Source organism: Trematomus bernacchii, unplaced genomic scaffold, assembly GCF_902827165.1.
Source record: "Trematomus bernacchii unplaced genomic scaffold, fTreBer1.1, whole genome shotgun sequence".
Lineage (NCBI taxonomy): Eukaryota > Metazoa > Chordata > Actinopteri > Perciformes > Nototheniidae > Trematomus > Trematomus bernacchii.
The window spans coordinates 41,239-63,902 of NW_022987638.1; the positions used below are offsets into that span (position 1 = coordinate 41,239).

At 41.6% G+C, this 22,664-nt stretch overlaps 1 protein-coding gene across 1 annotated transcript in view; it reads left to right on the plus strand.

Moving 5' to 3' along the window:
* Nucleotides 1-22,664, plus strand: part of LOC117484747 (netrin receptor DCC-like) — a gene marked incomplete at its 5' end in the record, with an annotated part of 117,971 nt that overhangs the window by 38,123 nt on the left and 57,184 nt on the right. The window contains 3 exon segments of the mRNA XM_034133164.1: nucleotides 12,145-12,339; nucleotides 12,564-12,621; nucleotides 15,210-15,268. Of these exon segments, the coding sequence (XP_033989055.1) occupies nucleotides 12,145-12,339; nucleotides 12,564-12,621; nucleotides 15,210-15,268 (312 nt within the window).

Sequence of the window (22,664 nt, forward strand, 5' to 3'; positions counted from 1 at the left end):
ACACTACTGTTCAACTACACTGCACACACACTACTGTTAAACTACATCACACCACACTACTGTTCAACTACACTACACACACACTACTGTTCAACTACACTACACACACACTACTGTTCAACACCACTACACCACACACTTACTGTTCAACTACACTACACACACACTACTGTTCAACTACACTGCACACACACTACTGTTCAACTACACTACACACACTACTTTCAACACACTGCACACACACTACTGTTCAACTACACTACACACACACTACTGTTCAACCTACACACACACACTATGTTCAACTACACTACACACACACTACTGTTCAACTACACTACACACACACTACTGTTCAACTACACTGCACACACACTACTGTTCAACTACACTACACACACACACTACTGTTCAACTACACTACACACACACTACTGTTCAACTACACTACACACACACTACTGTTCAACTACACTCACACACACTACTGTTCAACTACAGTGCACACACACTACTGTTCAACTACAGTGCACACACACTACTGTTCAACTACAGTACAACACACACTACTGTTTCAACTACACTGCACACACACTACTGTTCACTACACTACACACACTACTGTTCAACTACACTGCACACACATACTGTTCAACTACACTACACACACAATACTGTTCAACTACACTGCACACACACTACTGTTCAACTACACACACACACACTACTGTTCACTACACTACACACACACTACTGTTCAACTACACACACACACTACTGTTCAACTACACTACACACACACACACTACTGTTCAACTACACTACACACACACTACTGTTCAACTACAGTGCACACACACTACTGTTCAACTACACTACACACACACTACTGTTCAACTACAGTGCACACACACTACTGTTCAACTACCTACCCACACTACTGTTCAACTACATGCACACACACTACTGTTCAACTACACTACACACACACTACTGTTCAACTACAGTGCACACACACTACTGTTCAACTACTACACACACACTACTGTTCAACTACACTGCACACACACTACTGTTCAACTACAGTGCACACACACTACTGTTCAACTACAGTGCACACACACTACTGTTCAACTACACTACACACACACTACTGTTCAACTACAGTGCACACACACTACTGTTCAACTACAGTGCACACACACTACTGTTCAACTACCCTACACACACACTACTGTTCAACTACCCTACACACACACTACTGTTCAACTACAGTGCACACACTACTGTTCAACTACACTGCACACACACTACTGTTCAACTACACTACACACACACTACTGTTCAACTACCCTACACACACACTACTGTTCAACTACACTGCACACACACTACTGTTCAACTACACTGCACACACACTACTGTTCAAACTACACTGCACACACACTACTGTTCAACTACACTATACACACACTACTGTTCAACTACACTACACACACACTACTGTTCAACTACACTACACACACACTACTGTTCAACTACACACACACTACTGTTCAACTACACTACACACACACTACTGTTCAACTACACTACACACACACTACTGTTCAACTACACTACACACACACTACTGTTCAACTACACTGCACACACACTACTGTTCAACTACACTACACACACACTACTGTTCAACTACACTACACCACACACTACTGTTCAAACTACACTACACACACACTATGTTCAACTACACTACACACACACTACTGTTCAACTACACTACACACCACTACTGTTCAACTACACTACACACACACTACTGTTCAACTACACTGCACACACACTACTGTTCAACTACAGTGCACACACAACTACTGTTCAACTACACTACACACACACTACTGTTCAACTACACTGCACACACACTACTGTTCAACTACACTGCACACACACTACTGTTCAACTACACTGCACACACACTACTGTTCAACTACACTACACACACACACTACTGTTCAACTACACTGCACACACACTACTGTTCAACTACACTGCACACACACTACTGTTCAACTACACTGCACACACACTACTGTTCAACTACACTACACACACACACTACTGTTCAACTACAGTGCACACACACTACTGTTCAACTACACTGCACACACACTACTGTTCAACTACACTGCACACACACTACTGTTCAACTACACTGCACACACACTACTGTTCAACTACACTGCACACCACATACTGTTACAACTACACTACACACACTACTGTTCAACTACACTACACACACACTACTGTTCAACTACACTGCACACACACTACTGTTCAACTACACTGCACACACACTACTGTTCAACTACACTACACACACACTACTGTTCAACTACACTACACACACACTACTGTTCAACTACACTGCACACACACTACTGTTCAACTACACTGCACACACACTACTGTTCAACTACACTACACACACACTACTGTTCAACTACACTACACACACACTACTGTTCAACTACACTACACACACACTACTGTTCAACTACACTGCACACACACTACTGTTCAACTACAGTGCACACACACTACTGTTCAACTACACTACACACACACTACTGTTCAACTACACTGCACACACACTACTATTCAACTACCCTACACACACACTACTGTTCAACTACCCTACACACACACTACTGTTCAACTACACTGCACACACACTACTGTTCAACTACAGTGCACACACACTACTGTTCAACTACAGTGCACACACACTACTGTTCAACTACACTACACACACACTACTGTTCAACTACACTACACACACACTACTGTTCAACTACAGTGCACACACACTACTGTTCAACTACACTACACACACACTACTGTTCAACTACAGTGCACACACACTACTGTTCAACTACACTACACACACTACTGTTCAACTACCCTACACACACACTACTGTTCAACTACACTACACACACTACTGTTCAACTACCCTACACACACACTACTGTTCAACTACACTACACACACACTACTGTTCAACTACACTACACACACTACTGTTCAACTACACTACACACACTACTGTTCAACTACACTACACACACTACTGTTCAACTACACTACACACACACTACTGTTCAACTACACTACACACACTACTGTTCAACTACACTACACACACACTACTGTTCAACTACACTACACACACTACTGTTCAACTACACTACACACACACTACTGTTCAACTACACTGCACACACACTACTGTTCAATACACTGCACACACACTACTGTTCAACTACACTGCACACACACTACTGTTCAACTACACTGCACACACACTACTTTTCAACTACCACTACACAACACTACTGTTCAACTACACTACACACACACTACTGTTCAACTACACTACACACACACTACTGTTCAACTACACTGCACACACACTACTGTTCAACTACACTACACACACACTACTGTTCAACTACACTACACACACAACTGTTCAACTACCACTACACACACCACTACTGTTCAACTACACTACCACACACTACTGTTCAAACTACAGTGCACACCCACTACTGTTCAACTACACTACACACACACTACTGTTCAACTACACTGCACCACACACTACTGTTCAACTACCCTACACACCCACTACTGTTCAACTACACTGCACACACACTACTGTTCAACTACACTACACACACACTACTGTTCAACTACACTACACACACACTACTGTTCAACTACACTACCACACACACTACTGTTCAAACTATAGTGCACACACACTACTGTTCAACTACACTACACACACACTACTGTTCAACTACACTGCACACACACTACTGTTCAACTACACTACACACACACTACTGTTCAACTACACTACACACACACTACTGTTCAACTACACTACACACACACTACTGTTCAACTACACTACACACACACACTACTGTTCAACTACACTACACACACACACTACTGTTCAACTACAGTGTACACACACTACTGTTCAACTACACTACACACACACTACTGTTCAACTACACTGCACACACACTACTGTTCAACTACACTGCACACACACTACTGTTCAACTACACTACACACACACTACTGTTCAACTACACTACACACACACTACTGTTCAACTACAGTGACACACACACTACTGTTCAACTACACTGCACACACACTACTGTTCAACTACACTACACACACACTACTGTTCAACTACACTGCACACACACTACTGTTCAACTACACTGCACACACACTACTGTTCAACTACACTGCACACACACTACTGTTCAACTACACTACACACACACTACTGTTCAACTACACTACACACACACTACTGTTCAACTACACTACACACACTACTGTTCAACTACACTACACACACACTACTGTTCAACTACACTGCAACACACCTACTGTTCAACTACACTGCACACACACTACTGTTCAACTACACTACACACACACTACTGTTCAACTACACTACACACACACTACTGTTCAACTACACTACACACACACTACTGTTCAACTACACTGCACACACAATACTGTTCAACTACAGTGCACACACACTACTGTTCAACTACACTGCACACACACTACTGTTCAACTACACTACACACACACACTACTGTTCAACTACACTGCACACACACTACTGTTCAACTACACTGCACACACTACTGTTCAACTACACTGCACACACACTACTGTTCAACTACACTACACACACACTACTGTTCAACTACACTACACACACACTACTGTTCAACTACACTGCACACACACTACTGTTCAACTACACTACACACACACTACTGTTCAACTACACTGCCCACACACTACTGTTCAACTACACTACACACACACTACTGTTCAACTACACTACACACACACTACTGTTCAACTACACTACACACACACTACTGTTCAACTACACTGCACACACACTACTGTTTCAACTACACTGCACACACACTACTGTTAAACTTACACTGCACACAACACTACTGTTCAACTACACTACACACACACACTACTGTTCAACTACACTGCACACACACTACTGTCAACTACACTGCACACACACTACTGTTCAACTACACTGCACACACACTACTGTTCACTGACACTGCACAACTGTCAACTACAGTGCACACACACTACTGTTCAACTACACTGCACAACACACTACTGTTTCAACTTACATACACACACACTACTGTTCAACTACACTGCACACACACTACTGTTCAACTACACTGCACACACACTACTGTTCAACTACACTGCACACACACTACTGTTCAACTACACTGCACACACACTACTGTTCAACTACAGTGCACACACATATGTTCAACTACACTGCACACACACTACTGTTCAACTACACTACACACACACTACTGTTCAACTACAGTGCACACACACTACTGTTCAACTACAGTGCACACACTACTGTTCAACTACACTGCACACACACTACTGTTCAACTACACTGCACACACACTACTGTTCAACTACACTGCACACACACTACTGTTCAACTACCCTACACACACACTGCACACACACTACTGTTCAACTACCCTACACACCCACTACTGTTCAACTACACTGCACACACACTACTGTTCAACTACACTACACACACACTACTGTTCAACTACAGTGCACACACACTACTGTTCAACTACAGTGCACACACTACTGTTCAACTACACACACACACTACTGTTCAACTACACTGCACACACACTACTGTTCAACTACACTACACACACTACTGTTCAACTACAGTGCACACACTACTGTTCAACTACACACACACACTACTGTTCAACTACACTGCACACACACTACTGTTCAACTACACTGCACACACACTACTGTTCAACTACACTACACACACACTACTGTTTTCAACTACACTGCACACACACTACTGTTCAACTACACTGCACACACACTACTGTTCAACTACACACACACTACTGTTTCAACTACACTGCACACACCAACTACTGTTCAACTACACTGCACACACACTACTGTTTCAACTACACTACACACACACACTACTGTTCAACTACATGCACACACACTACTGTTCACTCACATGCACACACTACTGTTCAATTACACGCACACACTACGTTCAACTACACTGCAACACACACTACTGTTCAACTACACTACACACCACACTACTGTTCAACTACACTACACACACACTACTGTTCAACTACATTCACACAACACTTACTGTTCAACTACACTACACACACACTACTGTTCAACTACACTGCACACACACTACTGTTCAACTAACACTACACACACACTACTGTTTCAACTACACTGCACCACCACACTACTGTTCAACTACACTACACACACACTACTGTTCAACTACACTACACACACACTACTGTTCAACTACACTGCACACACACACTACTGTTCAACTACACTACACACACACTACTGTTCAACTACACTACACACACACTACTGTCAACACAACGACACTACTGTTCAACTACACTACACACACACTACTGTTAAACTACACTGCACACACACTACTGTTCAACTACACTACACACACACACTACTGTTCAACTACACTGCACACACACTACTGTTCAACTACACTGCACACACACTACTGTTCAACTACACTGCACACAACACTACTGTTCAACTACACTGCACCACACACTACTGTTCAACTACACTGCACACACACTACTGTTCAACTACATACACACACACTGTTCAACTAACAACTGCACACACACTACTGTTCAACTACACTACACACACACTACTGTTCAACTACCCTACACACACCACTACGTTCAACTACACTACACACACACTACTGTTCAACTACAGTGCACACACACTACTGTTCAACTACAGTGCACACAACACTACTGTTCAACTACACTGCCACCACACACTACTGTTTCAACTACACTGCACACACACTACTGTTCAACTACACTGCACACCCACTACTGTTCAACTACACTACACACACACTACTGTTCAACTACACTGCACACACACTACTGTTCAACTACACTACACACACCTACTGTTCAACTACAGTGCACACACACTACTGTTCAACTACAGTGCAACACACTACTGTTCAACTACACACACACACTACTGTTCAACTACACTGCACACACAACTACTGTTCAACTACACTGCACACACACTACTGTTTCACTACACTGCACACACACTACTGTTCAACTACACTGCACACACACTACTGTTCAACTACACTACACACACACTTACTGTTCAACTACACTGCACACACACTACTGTTCAAACTACACTGCACACACACTACTGTTCAACTACACTACACACACACTACTGTTCAACTACACTACACACACACTACTGTTCAACTACACTACACACACACTACTGTTCAACTACAGTGCACACACACTACTGTTCAACTACACTACACACACACTACTGTTCAAACTACAGTGCACACACACTACTGTTTCAACTACACTACACACACACACTTACTGTTCAACTACACTACACACACACTACTGTTTTCAACTACACTGCACACACACTACTGTTTCAACTACAGTGCACACACACTACTGTTCAACTACACTACACACACACTAACTGTTCAACTACAGTGCACACACACTACTGTTCACTACACTACACACACACACTACTGTTCAAACTACACTACACCACACACTACTGTTCAACTACACTGCACCCACACTACTGTTCAACTACACTGCACCCACATACTGTTCAACTACACTGCACACACACTACTGTTCAACTACACTACACACACACTACTGTTCAACTACACTACACACACACTACTGGTCAACTACACTACACACACACTACGTTCAACTACAGTGCACACACACTTACTGTTCAACTACACTACACACACACTACTGTTCAACTACAGTGTGCACACACACTACTGTTCAACTACACTACACACACACACTACTGTTCAACTACACTACACACACACTACTGTTTCAAACTACACTGCACACACACTAACTGTTCAACTACACTACACACACACTACTGTTTCTTCAACTACACTACACACACACTACTGTTCAACTACACTACACACACACTACTGTTCAACTACAGTGCACACACACTACTGTTCAACTACACTACACACACACACTACTGTTCAACTACACTACACACACACACTACTGTTCAACTACACTGCACACACACTACTGTTCAACTACACTGCACACACACTACTGTTCAACTACAGTGCACACACACACTACTGTTCAACTACACACACACTACTGTTCAACTACACTACACACACACTACTGTTCAACTACACTACACACACACTACTGTTCAACTACACTGCCACACACACTACTGTTCAACTAACACTGCCACACACACTACTGCTTCAACTACACTGCACACACACTACTGTTCAACTACACTACACACACACTACTGTTCAACTACACTACACACACACTACTGTTCAACTACACTACACACACACTACTGTTCAACTACAGTGCACACACACTACTGTTCAACTACACTACACACACACTACTGTTCAACTACAGTGCACACACACTACTGTTCAACTACACTACACACACACACTACTGTTCAACTACACTACACACACACTACTGTTCAACTACACTGCACACACACTACTGTTCAACTACACTGCACACACACTACTGTTCAACTATAGTGCACACACACTACTGTTCAACTACACTGCACACACACTACTGTTCAACTACACTACACACACACTACTGTTCAACTACACTGCACACACACTACTGTTCAACTACACTACACACACACTACTGTTCAACTACACTACACACACACTACTGTCTCAACTACACTGCACACACCACTACTGTTCAACTATAGTGCACACACACTTACTGTTCAACTACACTGCACACACACTACTGTTCAACTACACTACACACACACTACTGTTCAACTACACTACACCACACACTACTGTTCAACTACACTGCACACACACTACTGTTCAACTACACTACACACACACTACTGTTCAACTACACTGCACACACACTACTGTTCAACTACACTGCACACACACTACTGTTCAACTACACTACACACACACTACTGTTCAACTACACTACACACACTACTGTTCAACTACACTACACACACACTACTGTTCAACTACACTACACACACACTACTGTTCAACTACACTACACCCACACACTACTGTTCAACTACACTACACACACACACACTACTGTTCAACTACACTGCACACACACTACTGTTCAACTACACTGCACACACACTACTGTTCAACTACACTACACACACTACTGTTCAACTACACTGCACACACACTACTGTTCAACTACACTACACACACTACTGTTCAACTACACTGCACACACACTACTGTTCAACTACACTACACACACACACTACTGTTCAACTACAGTGCACACACACTACTGTTCAACTACAGTGCACACACACTACTGTTCAACTACACTACACACACACACTACTGTTCAACTACACTACACACACACTACTGTTCAACTACACTACACACACACTACTGTTCAACTACACTACACACACACACTACTGTTCAACTACACTACACACACACTACTGTTCAACTACACTACACACACACACTACTGTTCAACTACAGTGCACACACACTACTGTTCAACTACACTACACACACACTACTGTTCAACTACACTACACACACACTACTGTTCAACTACACTACACACACTACTGTTCAACTACACTACACACACACTACTGTTCGACTACACTACACACACACTACTGTTCAACTACACTACACACACTACTGTTCAACTACACTACACACACACTACTGTTCAACTACAGTGCACACACACTACTGTTCAACTACACTGCACACACACTACTGTTCAACTACACTGCACACACACTACTGTTCAACTACACTGCACACACACTACTGTTTCAACTACACTACACACACACTACTGTTCAACTACAACTACACACACACTACTGTTCAACTACACTGCACACACACTACTGTTCAACTACAGTGCACACACACTACTGTTCAACTACACTACACACACACTACTGTTCAACTACACTGCACACACACTACTGTTCAACTACAGTGCACACACACTACTGTTCAACTACACTACACACACACACTACTGTTCAACTACACTACACACACTACTGTTCAACTACACTACACACACACACTACTGTTCAACTACACTACACACACACTACTGTTCAACTACACTGCACACACACTACTGTTCAACTACACTACACACACTACTGTTCAACTACACTGCACACACACTACTGTTCAACTACACTACACACACTACTGTTCAACTACACTGCACACACACTACTGTTCAACTACACTGCACACACACTACTGTTCAACTACACTGCACACACACTACTGTTCAACTACACTGCACACACACTACTGTTCAACTACAGTGCACACACACTACTGTTCAACTACACTACACACACACTACTGTTCAACTACACTACACACACACTACTGTTCAACTACACTGCACACACACTACTGTTCAACTACAGTGCACACACACTACTGTTCAACTACACTACACACACACTACTGTTCAACTACACTACACACACACACTACTGTTCAACTACAGTGCACACACACTACTGTTCAACTACACTACACACACACTACTGTTCAACTACACTACACACACACTACTGTTCAACTACACTGCACACACACTACTGTTCAACTACAGTGCACACACACTACTGTTCAACTACACTGCACACACACTACTGTTCAACTACACTACACACACTACTGTTCAACTACACTGCACACACACTACTGTTCAACTACACTGCACACACACTACTGTTCAACTACACTGCACACACACTACTGTTCAACTACACTACACACACACACTACTGTTCAACTACAGTGCACACACACTACTGTTCAACTACACTACACACACTACTGTTCAACTACACTGCACACACACTACTGTTCAACTACACTACACACACTACTGTTCAACTACACTGCACACACACTACTGTTCAACTACACTGCACACACACTACTGTTCAACTACACTGCACACACACTACTGTTCAACTACACTACACACACACACTACTGTTCAACTACAGTGCACACACACTACTGTTCAACTACACTACACACACACTACTGTTCAACTACACTACACACACACTACTGTTCAACTACACTGCACACACACTACTGTTCAACTACAGTGCACACACACTACTGTTCAACTACACTACACACACACACTACTGTTCAACTACACTGCACACACACTACTGTTCAACTACAGTGCACACACACTACTGTTCAACTACACTACACACACACACTACTGTTCAACTACCCTGCACACACACTACTGTTCAACTACAGTGCACACACACTATTGACCAGAGCTAAATGTTAGTATATATTTTCTATTATCCGTCTGGTTATTTATCAGTATAGTAGAATCAGTTAAATGTCTTCAAGTAAAGCTGCAACCTTTTTATTACAACATCTGTACAACACTGTTCAAGAGTATTCAGTTGTTAAACTGTGTACCACACACACACACACACACACACACACACACACACACACACACACACAGTTCCATATTGTTCTCATTCATGTTATTCTGTCTAATGGTTCCATTCAAATATGTGTGTTAGTCGTTGTGCTCTCTCTGGTCTTATATTAAAATACACATCTGAGATGTCTTCTGTCTTAATTTACAAAACTTTAACCTGAAGTTCACATTACCATTTAACATCCTTTTTATTGCAGACCGGATAAGAGGTTGTCATGTTGATCTCATGCTAACATTGCAGATATTACTCTATAATCCTATACTGTCTGTCTGTCAGGGTACATCCTGTACTACACGCTGGACAAGAACATGCCGATCGATGATTGGGTGATGGAGGCCATCTCAGGGGACAGACTGACCCATCAGGTGGTGGATCTGAACCTGGACACGGTCTACTACTTCAGGATCCAGGCCAAGAACGCCAAGGGAGTGGGTCCGCTGTCTGAGCCAGTCCACTTCAGGACCGCCAAGGGTCAGTCAGAGAGTGTGTGTGTGTGTGTGTGTGTGTGTGTGTGTGTGTGTGTGTGTGTGTGTGTGTGTGTGTGTGTGTGTGTGTGTGTGTGTGTGTGTGTGTGTGTGTGTGTGTGTGTGTGTGTGTGTGAGCGAGAGACGAAAGATCAAGAGTGGCTTAATCTGCAGTGTATACCTTTGTTTTATATTTCATAAGATTGCTAACCCTCTCTGTTTTTGTTTCAGTTGAACATCCTGACAAGATGGCAAATGATCAAGGTAGGCTTTTCCCCACCCAAAAAGGGTGTGTGTGTGTGTGTGTGTGTGTGTGTGTGTGTGTGTGTGTGTGTGTGTGTGTGTGTGTGTGTGTGTGTGTGTGACGGAAGCTTTAAATTCAAACTGGCTTCAAAGTATTGATTTGAAAATCCCTCTTTAGATCGTCTGCCCATTTCATTATTTTTATCATTGCTTTTTAATACAAGTAATGATTTATCAAATTATCTTCAAGCCCTGTCTGATATTCAGAATATTCTGATGCATCACAGTTTAAAAAGGCATGGAAGGAAGGGAAGGAGGGGTGTGCCCAGTATAATCTCAGTCTTGGCATCAAAAGTCTTTAGCAACAGGAAGAGACGGATAAGTCAAATGTGAAAACAGAGACAGTTTCCCTTCTCTTTGTATGACTCATCAAGCTGAAGGAAAGTCGTTTGTTATTTGGCAAGAGATGAAGAAGATGCTTTTGTAGTTATTAATTCAGAGCAATGAGAGACGATGGAAAGAGCTGTTTACCATATGTAAGTTCATCAAATGAACTCAGACATAATGAATGCGCTGTTCATGGTTCTGTTCATCAGCCGCAGAAAAGCAGAACGCTCATAAACACTCCAAACTTTTTAAACGTGCGTCATTTCACTTTGAAATCTTTTGGCCGCGAAGATAACAGGACATATTTCTTTACGTGTAATTAGCATCAGTGTGATTCTGAGACATAATCTCACTAATAGACTGTCGCTGCATTATGATGAACAGATGTCATCATTATAGGGCACACCAACTCCTGTGCTGAGGCTGATGGGGGGGGGGGGGGGGGTGTTTGGAGATAAACACAAAATAAAAAAAGGATTGGAACTATTACAATGTTTGGCCTGATGGTGGGGGTTACAATATGTATTCCAATTATCCCAAGGGGGACATGAATGCACCATAATGTTTAAGAACTATATATTGAGCGCAAATAAATCAGTAGATAAATCAAAATGAAATGAAATGAATCCTGAGAGGGTCATGAATGTCTAAACCAGACGTGATCTCAATCGCAATACATCTAATTGTTTTTTAAATAATATTTAAATTTCACTTAAAAACGTATGTATATGAACATGTTGGATGTTATTTACTCGTCTTCTGGGAACCATGAAGGTTTAACCCTCAGCAGCTGCAGAGAGATCTTTGTGGTGAGACGGCTGACTGAATGCCACCCATAGAAACATGATGCTCAAAGTGTATAAAATACAAAATTGCATGATTAGAGATCCGTATAAAGCCCAGCAAATACAGGCATGATGTGGCACTCTGTCAAAGGTCCTCCCGCTTTCCACAACAGCATTCTGGGAATATTCAGTGCAGCTGGACTTAAGTGCAGTGAAGCGACGGGGACACTGGAGCAGAGAGGTGTCAGGGTGTTAAACGCTGCTGTTTGTCACCGGGAGATGTGTGTGTCTCTGTGTGTGTGAGGGATGTGCTGCTACACACTCCCTCTCCATATCAATCACAAGGGTTCTCAGGGGAGAAGATTGATGTTAGGCCTTGATACTGTGCACCTTACACTGTAAACACACACTTCTGATTGTGTGTGTGTGTGTGTGTGTGTGTGTGTGTGTGTGTGTGTGTGTGTGTGTGTGTGTGTGTGTGTGCGTGTGCGTGTGCGTGTGCGTGCGTTTGTGTATTTTCAGATTGATCTGAAATTCCAATTTTTTATTAAAATCACTTCTGTAGCTTCAATCTGCAAAGGAACCTCACCCCGGCCAGCTTTTAGTTTGAAATGTGTGAGAATTATGTATCGCCTGGCTTTCATTCCTTAGAATAGGGAGTTCTTTAGACTCAGTTTCCTGTGGAGGTTTGGAAATCTCTTTCATCAGTTTTCAATCTCTGTTATATAGCAGCCTCTGTGATGATCTGTTTCTGACTTCTTTACATTTCCTCCTCCAGATTTCCAAATGAACACTCTGGCTCAGATGCTGGGGAAAAGTTTGGCTCTTTAGGAGAAATCAGAAAAGTGCTTCAGCCTTGTTGGCTCAGTTTGGACGTGTTGGAGCAACAAGGATTTAGCTTTGGTGCTAAGAACATGTAGCTATCCTCTGTGTCTGCTGACTGTATGTTAGTGAGCCGTTTTCCTTTAACCAGGCGGTTAGCTCTGTGGGTTCTCTTTAGGTAAACAGCTGAATATACATAGCATCTTCGTTTCTTACCCAGAAATCCAGAGGCCAAAAAGTGTTTGTGCTGGAAAACACACTCTGCAAGTCGTTACTATGGGAACCATTTTATTCCCAATACTTATAAAGTGTTAGAATCTATGCAGGTCGATATAACCTGAGAGTGTGTGGTGTGTGTGTGTGTGTGTGTGTGTGTGTGTGTGTGTGTGTGTGTGTGTGTGTGTGTGTGTGTGTGTGTGTGTGTGTGTGTGTGTGTGTGTGTGTGTGTGTGTGTGTGTGTGTGTGTGTGTGTGTGTGTGTGTACAATCCTAACAAAGTCATGTATTTCCTGACAAAGAACCAGTTTCTATTCGATTGCTCTATTCCATCTGCAAAATGACTCTCAGCTTCTCCGTCGTTTCCTGTTTCTGTCTCTGCTCCTTCCTAAAGTTCCTGTTTGTTGCTCATTTCCCAGGGCGAGGGGAGACCACGCCTACTGGCCGTCTGACGCCAACCTGATTGACAGGAGCAGCATCAATGGTAACACACACATACACACACACGCATACACACACACATACGCACACTTTTCTTCTGCTCGACCGAAACTAACCGTCAGAAGTGAAATAACATTCCGGGTTATTCTGGGACTCTTTACTGTAGCTGTAGGAGCTGAGTGTGTGTGGAGGACATTGTGCCGCATCATTAGATTATCACAGCGACTCAGCGTTGTTCTCTTTGATCACTGTGCTCAGCCATGTCTAAACCCAGTGAAATGACTGTGCGTCTTGCAGAGGAGCTGATTTACATCCGTTAGCATTGCTTCCTGTCTTCTGTGGGATCGCTGCAGGCAGGAATAATTCATTAGATTCACAATCTCAACATCAATCAGTGTTTTTACTAACTGGAGAAAATTGTCTGGAGGTGGAGGAACAGGGTTAAGAGTGTGGCATATACATCTCCTGTCTGTATTTTAAATATACTGCCAAAAACAACAACAACCACATTATTGTGAAACGTTTTTGAATAGCACAATAATAGAGGGAAATATGAGTCTGTAGATTTTACAACTAAGAATACCTAAATGAAATGTTTGGTTTGGAGGATCACAATGAATAATTACTATTACAGCCCTACGCTTTTCATATTTACATAGAAAGAATGTACTACTTGAAATTGCTCTTTTAACCTCTTAAGCACGGCGGTCCCCCCATTGGACCCCCCCTCACCGTTTTTTTTTCGAGATAATGTCTCAGGGCTTCTTAACATTTATGAAACTATTAATGTGTAGCACCAGATTAACGGGAAGAATCTCAGCTAACTGAAGATATGAACCATTTTTACCAAAACAAAACACAAGTCTCATAAGAAGGGTCTAAATGACCCCTGAGCGAAAAAATTCTAACGCACTGCGGCACACAATTCAAGATAAAGATACCCTTATTACTTATCGTAGCTGCACATACAATATAGCCTATTAAAGCTGAGACTCCACTGATTATTTAGGTATAGTATCATCACTGAGCGATCCGAGCTTGCGACAAGGGAAGCAAACACAGACATCACAACACGTACCTTTACGGAGCTTTTACGGCAGATCGTCTCACCGTAGCTGTCAATTAGGTCAAAAGACGTGTTCAATGGCATTAAAACGAAACAAAAAAATGCTACAACTGTTGATCCATAGGTTGATAATGTACCTGTACCTTTTAAAAAATTATTTATAATCCATAATTCCATTTTTTATGTAAAAATCGGAGCGGAAAAGTTAGCTGCTAATGGTAGCCACAATAGCCAAAATAAAAAACATCTATATTGATTCTGACTTTTCTACATCCAACTCACAGGTTTATCATTACTTTGAGAATAAAGATGATTAATTTAACCCTTTTAGAAGGGAAGATATGGTCATTTGTTCTGGGAATGTCATTTTCGAGCCTGAGACCTGAAAAACAGGCTCAGGGCTTAAGAGGTTAAATATAATTAATGCTCACATACTGTAAAGAGATATTTACCCTCAAGACAAACACTGTTTTCCAAAGCAATGCCAGGATATAGAATTATCTATAGAGAGCTTAAGTTACCTATTATTGTTACTTCAATGAGCCAATGAGGTCTCATACTCATACTTATGCTGCTGGTAATGCTAATTGGTTTTGTAATATGGGCCATAAAGGTATACCCATTCTTTAAAAGCGATGTTTAGTGTCTCTATGTGTCCCGGGTCAGCCTGTGGAGCTCACTGAGTGCTCATGTATCCTCCACTCCTCCACTCACACTCTTATAACGTGGCCGTGTTGAGGGACTCATGTGGACCCAGCAGCTCCACTCCCTGAATGAGACCAGAGGAATGAGACCAGAGGAATGAGACCAGAGGAATGAGACCAGAGGAATGAGACCAGAGGAATGAGACCAGAGGAATGAGACCAGAGGAAGGCTCTCTCCATCAGGAGAACATCCAGAAACAAAGAGAACATCCATGCAGTCAAATCTCATTTCAGTAACCTACATTAATTATAATGTAATGCTGATGGTTATACTTGTGCTAATGCTGTTTTAATGCTCACAGCCCTTACACTAATGCTTATAGAATTCTCTGCTCCACACTATTGTAACACTAAAAGCTGCTGGTAATACCAGCTGCTGCTGACCCAGAGAGGTCACAGTTCAGGGTCAGTAGCTGGCCAGTGTCTTACGGACAAGCAGCATGTGTGCTTGCGTGTGTGTGTGTGTGTGTGTGTGTGTGTTTGTGTGTGTGTGTGTTTATGTGTGTGTGTGTGTGTGTGTGTGTGTGTGTGTGTGTGTGTGTGTGTGTGTGTGTGTGCCCCCCCCCAGGCTTTATTTAGGTCAGTGAGGGCAGAGTCTTGTGCGTCACCTTCACTGTATTTCCTCTGAAAAGCGTGTCACCCGTCACACTGCAGAGCTTCCTCTCACTTGAAAAACGAGCTGAAGAGATTATTCACCCTGCAATCTTTCCAACAGGTCTCCTTTCTTTAGAGCTCTATTGGCGCATTTCCATTGCAGGGCCTCGCTCGGCTTAGTACGGTATAGTTAGGCCTTGTTAGGCCTTGTTAGGCAAGGCTCACTTTATGCTGCGTTTCCATTACAGTTTAGTAGCTGGGGCAGTAACTATAGTAACGCAGTGTAGGCGGAGCTGTGACGCCATCTTCAATGAGAATCACACAAAAACAACATCAGCCGTTAGCTGTTAGCACTCAGAGCTCACAGCTCCTCATATCTGTTCAGAAACTAGACAAAAGTGAAACAAGTACAAACCACAGACTGCCTGTGTCATGGTGAATACAGTCGCTGCTTTATTTATGTCTGTATAGGCCGTTGTTGTGAGTGTGGACGGACGGAGCATACACTGCGTTAGCTTAGCCGATCTCCATTTAGCAGGGTTGCCAACTCTCACGCATCTGGCGTGTGACACACGCTTTCACTCTCAATCTCACGCTCTCACGCTGCCCAAACTATTCTCGCGCCAAAAACAAGAATACGAAGACTAGAAACGGTTTTGAAAACTTTTGTCACGTAGTGATCGTCTTCTCAATAGAACATCTTTGATAATGTCTTCTGGCCAATCAGAATCACGATAACGGCGTGGTGTTGTTGCAGGAAGTCCCGACGGAGAATACTTTTGCTGTAGTACATCTCTATATACATAGATACAACATTACTTGTTGATAGAAATCAACACGTAATGAAATAAGACCCCACGGTTTGATGATTGATAGGTGTGTGGGCTGTCTTTCATTTTGACACACAGAACAATGGGGGCTATCCACCCTTATCCACAATGTAAAGTAATTCACACAGCCTCTTCCCTCTTCTCTCTGTGAGGAGCAGCAGGTTCAGCTTTCAGAACAAAGTCACAAAAAACTAAAATGGCATTCATTTTTTTAAATATGTCGTGTAGTAATAGATTTATTTATTTTTCTTCTCAAGAGAGTACCAGAATGTGTATTTTATGTTAGTATTTAAAAAAGTCTCAACTCTTTCACCTGTGGGGAAATTGCAGGATTGGCTCCAGGTCGCCCTTTTTATTTACTACAAGACAAATGTGCCTTTTTATTTCATACAGTTCAATTTGGATTGAGAGAGACAGGGAAATAATCTAAAGCTAACGCGTGGCGTTTCACTGACAAGGGGGGCGATATAGCGTGTATGTAATTCTATATATACAGTCTATGATGTAATTACATTGCAAATACTGACTTGAGCCCCACCACTGTATGGGTTAGCCCTACCATAGATTACCCAACAAAAATACTCTGGAGCCGCCACTGCCGACCCGTATTGCGCATGCGCAGATCTAAGATCCAGTAGAAATGATAAAAAGTAAAAGTCTGCTGCTTATTGTTCTACTAGGCCAAAATAGAGTCAAAGAGTATATGAGAGTGAGAGTGTGTTAATTAATATATTTGGCAGTTTGGAGTAAGTCTGTAGATTTGTTTGTGTGTGTGTTTCATGTATAGGCCCCTCACGATAATTAATTTTGTTGGATACATTTTCCCGGAAATTATTGCGATAAACGATAATATTGTCGGCACCGTTGTATGACCATTTTAGACCACTGACATAATGATAATATATAATAATAATTCAAGTACATCCTTTCAAACTGCTAGTCCCATCCTCATGTAAATGGCAATTTATCGAGGTCAGAAAAGTTATCGAGTTCATTTTTATTTATCGTACGATAAGTCAATTAATTGCTTATCGCGACAGGCACACAATAAAACAGTGGAAACAAACATGTTTGACTTTCATTAGTGAATGAAACTGTGTGCCCTTTATAGTCTGTGTCCATTATTGTGTATTTGTATATATTGTATATATATCCTATATATATGCTAAGGTCCCGCTGCTGACACGATAGCAGTCATTTCGTGCGCATATGTGTAATTAAACCGAATTAAACCCATGATATCAAAATCTCACTCAAGCCAGGTACCCAAAGTTGGCAACCCTCCATTTAGACAACATGCATTTTAAAAGGTTTTTCGCCTGCCGTCTGTCTGCAGACTTGTCAAAGCATTAATTCATGGTTTTTACTAACCGGTATCAGTATGTTGATACTTCGGCATCATTTTGAAACGTGTATTACAATTAAATCACGGTCAAATATGTTCATCTTGTTGTAGTTGTAGCCCCCTTGCCAGCGATTCTCTCTCTAGTTTAGCATACTCAGCCCGACTCAGCCTGGTTATTGGCCCGCTAAGAACCTCGATTTTATGGGGCCAGAAAAACTGTGAAATAGTACCTGCTAGCCGGTACTACGCCAAGTGGAAACACAACCAAAAACGTGCCGTGCACTGACTCTGTTTTGCAGTTACACAAGATATAAAATCCTCATCAATATTAATACAACATAGTACACGATAGAAGACTTACCCTACAATTATCTATCTAATATGGTTTTCTATCCCTATCTGCATGGCTAAAATAAGAGTAAGTTTCCTACACGATGTGTTACAAAAGGTTTACCTAGGTTACATGTACAATTCATATCTATGACAATGCAGTGATATGATCCATTAACCCTGTAAAGCCCAAATATAGAAAAACATTATAATTTATTTTTGAAGGGAAATGTTGTAATTACATGTTACTTGTTAGACGCTTTTATCCAAAGCGACTTACATACTCAATACTGTGGGCAATCCCCACAGGAGCAATTTGGGTTGAAGTGTCTCAGGGACACAACGACATGCTGACTGCAGTGGGGTTTGAACCTGTGACCACCTGATCCCCATACAAAGGCCCCTCCACTGCGCCACACGCCAATATTGCAACGTAGGGCTTAGGTGGGAGCAGCATTTCGGTATTTCTACTCACATTGTCTGAATAAATATATTGAACAACTACATTGACTCTTTAAGTGTTAACACTTTAACACTGAGCCAGTGAACATATCGTCCTTATCTCAGAGTGTTAAATTAACACTCCGGATTTGACTGTGTATGCTTATTATATTGTAATAGATTACCTGAAGGAATCGATAGGGTGGTGGGACAAGTGTTCATTCTGTCTGGCTTAGCCTATTATCATACTAAAAGGAATGCATTTGCATTTGTGTTTTATTTCCATATGTGAACATATAAGAAGGGCAGGGTCCATGACAGGTGCTCATGCTATTTTGACTACCACACTAACCCAGTGTTGTAATATTACAACAAAGACATAAGCTGCTCAAAACCAAATTTGATGAATGTATTCCACAATAACTAAATATGTACATGTTCTAGACATTGTAATAATTAAAAAAATATTTGAGGCATTTTACTTACTTGAATCTGACAAATCCAGTCCAATAAAACAAAGAAATGTTGCTCGTTTGAAGATTGGGAAGTTGTGTGAGTGTATGGCCAGAGGGCAGGACCTATAAACACATTTACTACCCAATAGCATTGTGAGGCTCTGGTCTTTAAAAAAACAATTTTTTAGGATAGCTTAAAGCAATGTTGTAAAATTACAACCGTGGGCCTTACAGGGTTAACTACATCGTTTGGTTTACAAAGAAACATTAATAGTTAAAAAAGTACCCAGAAATTGTAATTGCTGGCTGCAACAAGAAAGCAAAGTATACATTACATATTACATAGATGATACACTTAAAACATGCCCCTCTTTTAGTTCTCTCATTATCAAATGAAATCAGAACATCACTTGACTGTTGACCAGAGGGAGAAGCATTTAGATCACCATATTAAAAACCACTGTCTTCCATTGGGGGCTGCAGAGGTTGTTAGGCTCTTGTTCTCATCAGTTCCTGCGTGTCAGCTGCTGCTCCCGTCACACAGCAGTCATTTATAACTAGACACTTTGTCTGTTACAGTCCATATAACGCTCATTTATTGTATGACACAGCTCTTAATGGTAACTCACATACTAATTATATCTGCCACCATGCCATTTGCTTTACTTATTGTGACCTGGGAGGTTGGATTTTAATATTTTTTGTATTGTTTCCTTATTTTAGTTTGATCATGATTTCAATTCAACAATCATGCCAAGTAACTTCTGAAGATGCTCATAAACATGACTAACATGCTAAACTCTAATATTAAGTGTCCGATCCTTGTCAACATTTTCCCTTCAATTCATACCAGTTTACATCATTATTTCCATGAAACCTACTGGGAGGTTATTATTAATGATCCATTATTATTATATTATCCATCTTCCACAGTGGAAGGCCCAAGTAGAGTGTTCTGATATACCAGGACCGTAAAGCCTTGGATTCAGCTGTCGGCTGTCGGAGAGTATGAGTCGATGAAATATCAGTTTGTCATATCGTTTGACAATCCATTTATGCTGTACGGAGATGACATGGCTGCTGCTAGCTGTTAGAAGGAATCTGGAAGGAACAATGGAGTTGGAACGTCTTTGATACCCTGGACATGGCAGGCTGTTCTCAGTGTTTATAGGAAAAGCACAGGTCTTATAATAACATTTAATAAAAACCCAGAAGCTAAGAGTCATCATTAAAGACACATGTAAATGAACTGCCAACTTCTATTTCCGTATGTTGATTATTCTATCTGTCTCCTGCTACATGCTAAATAGTTGTATTGCTATGTAAAAATTCCTCCTTTTCCTCGAAAACAATTGACTTTTTGCTGACTCATTATTATTCTGAAATGGACCAATCTGCACAATGACTACTTTTACTGTCGCTACTTTCACTATATAGAATACTTTTCTACTTTTACTTGAGTAACATTTTGAATGCAGGACTTTTACTGTAACAGAGTATTCCTACACTCTGGTACTTCTACTTTTACTCAAGTACAAGATCTGAGTACTTTCCCCACCTGGGGTAACTGACCCTGCTGGGGGGGTGTACAGTGTATGGAGGCAGCGTGTTGTTCTCGTACTGATATCTCAACAACTGCCAGTTAGATTGAATGGTATCCCCTCCCCCAGAGGT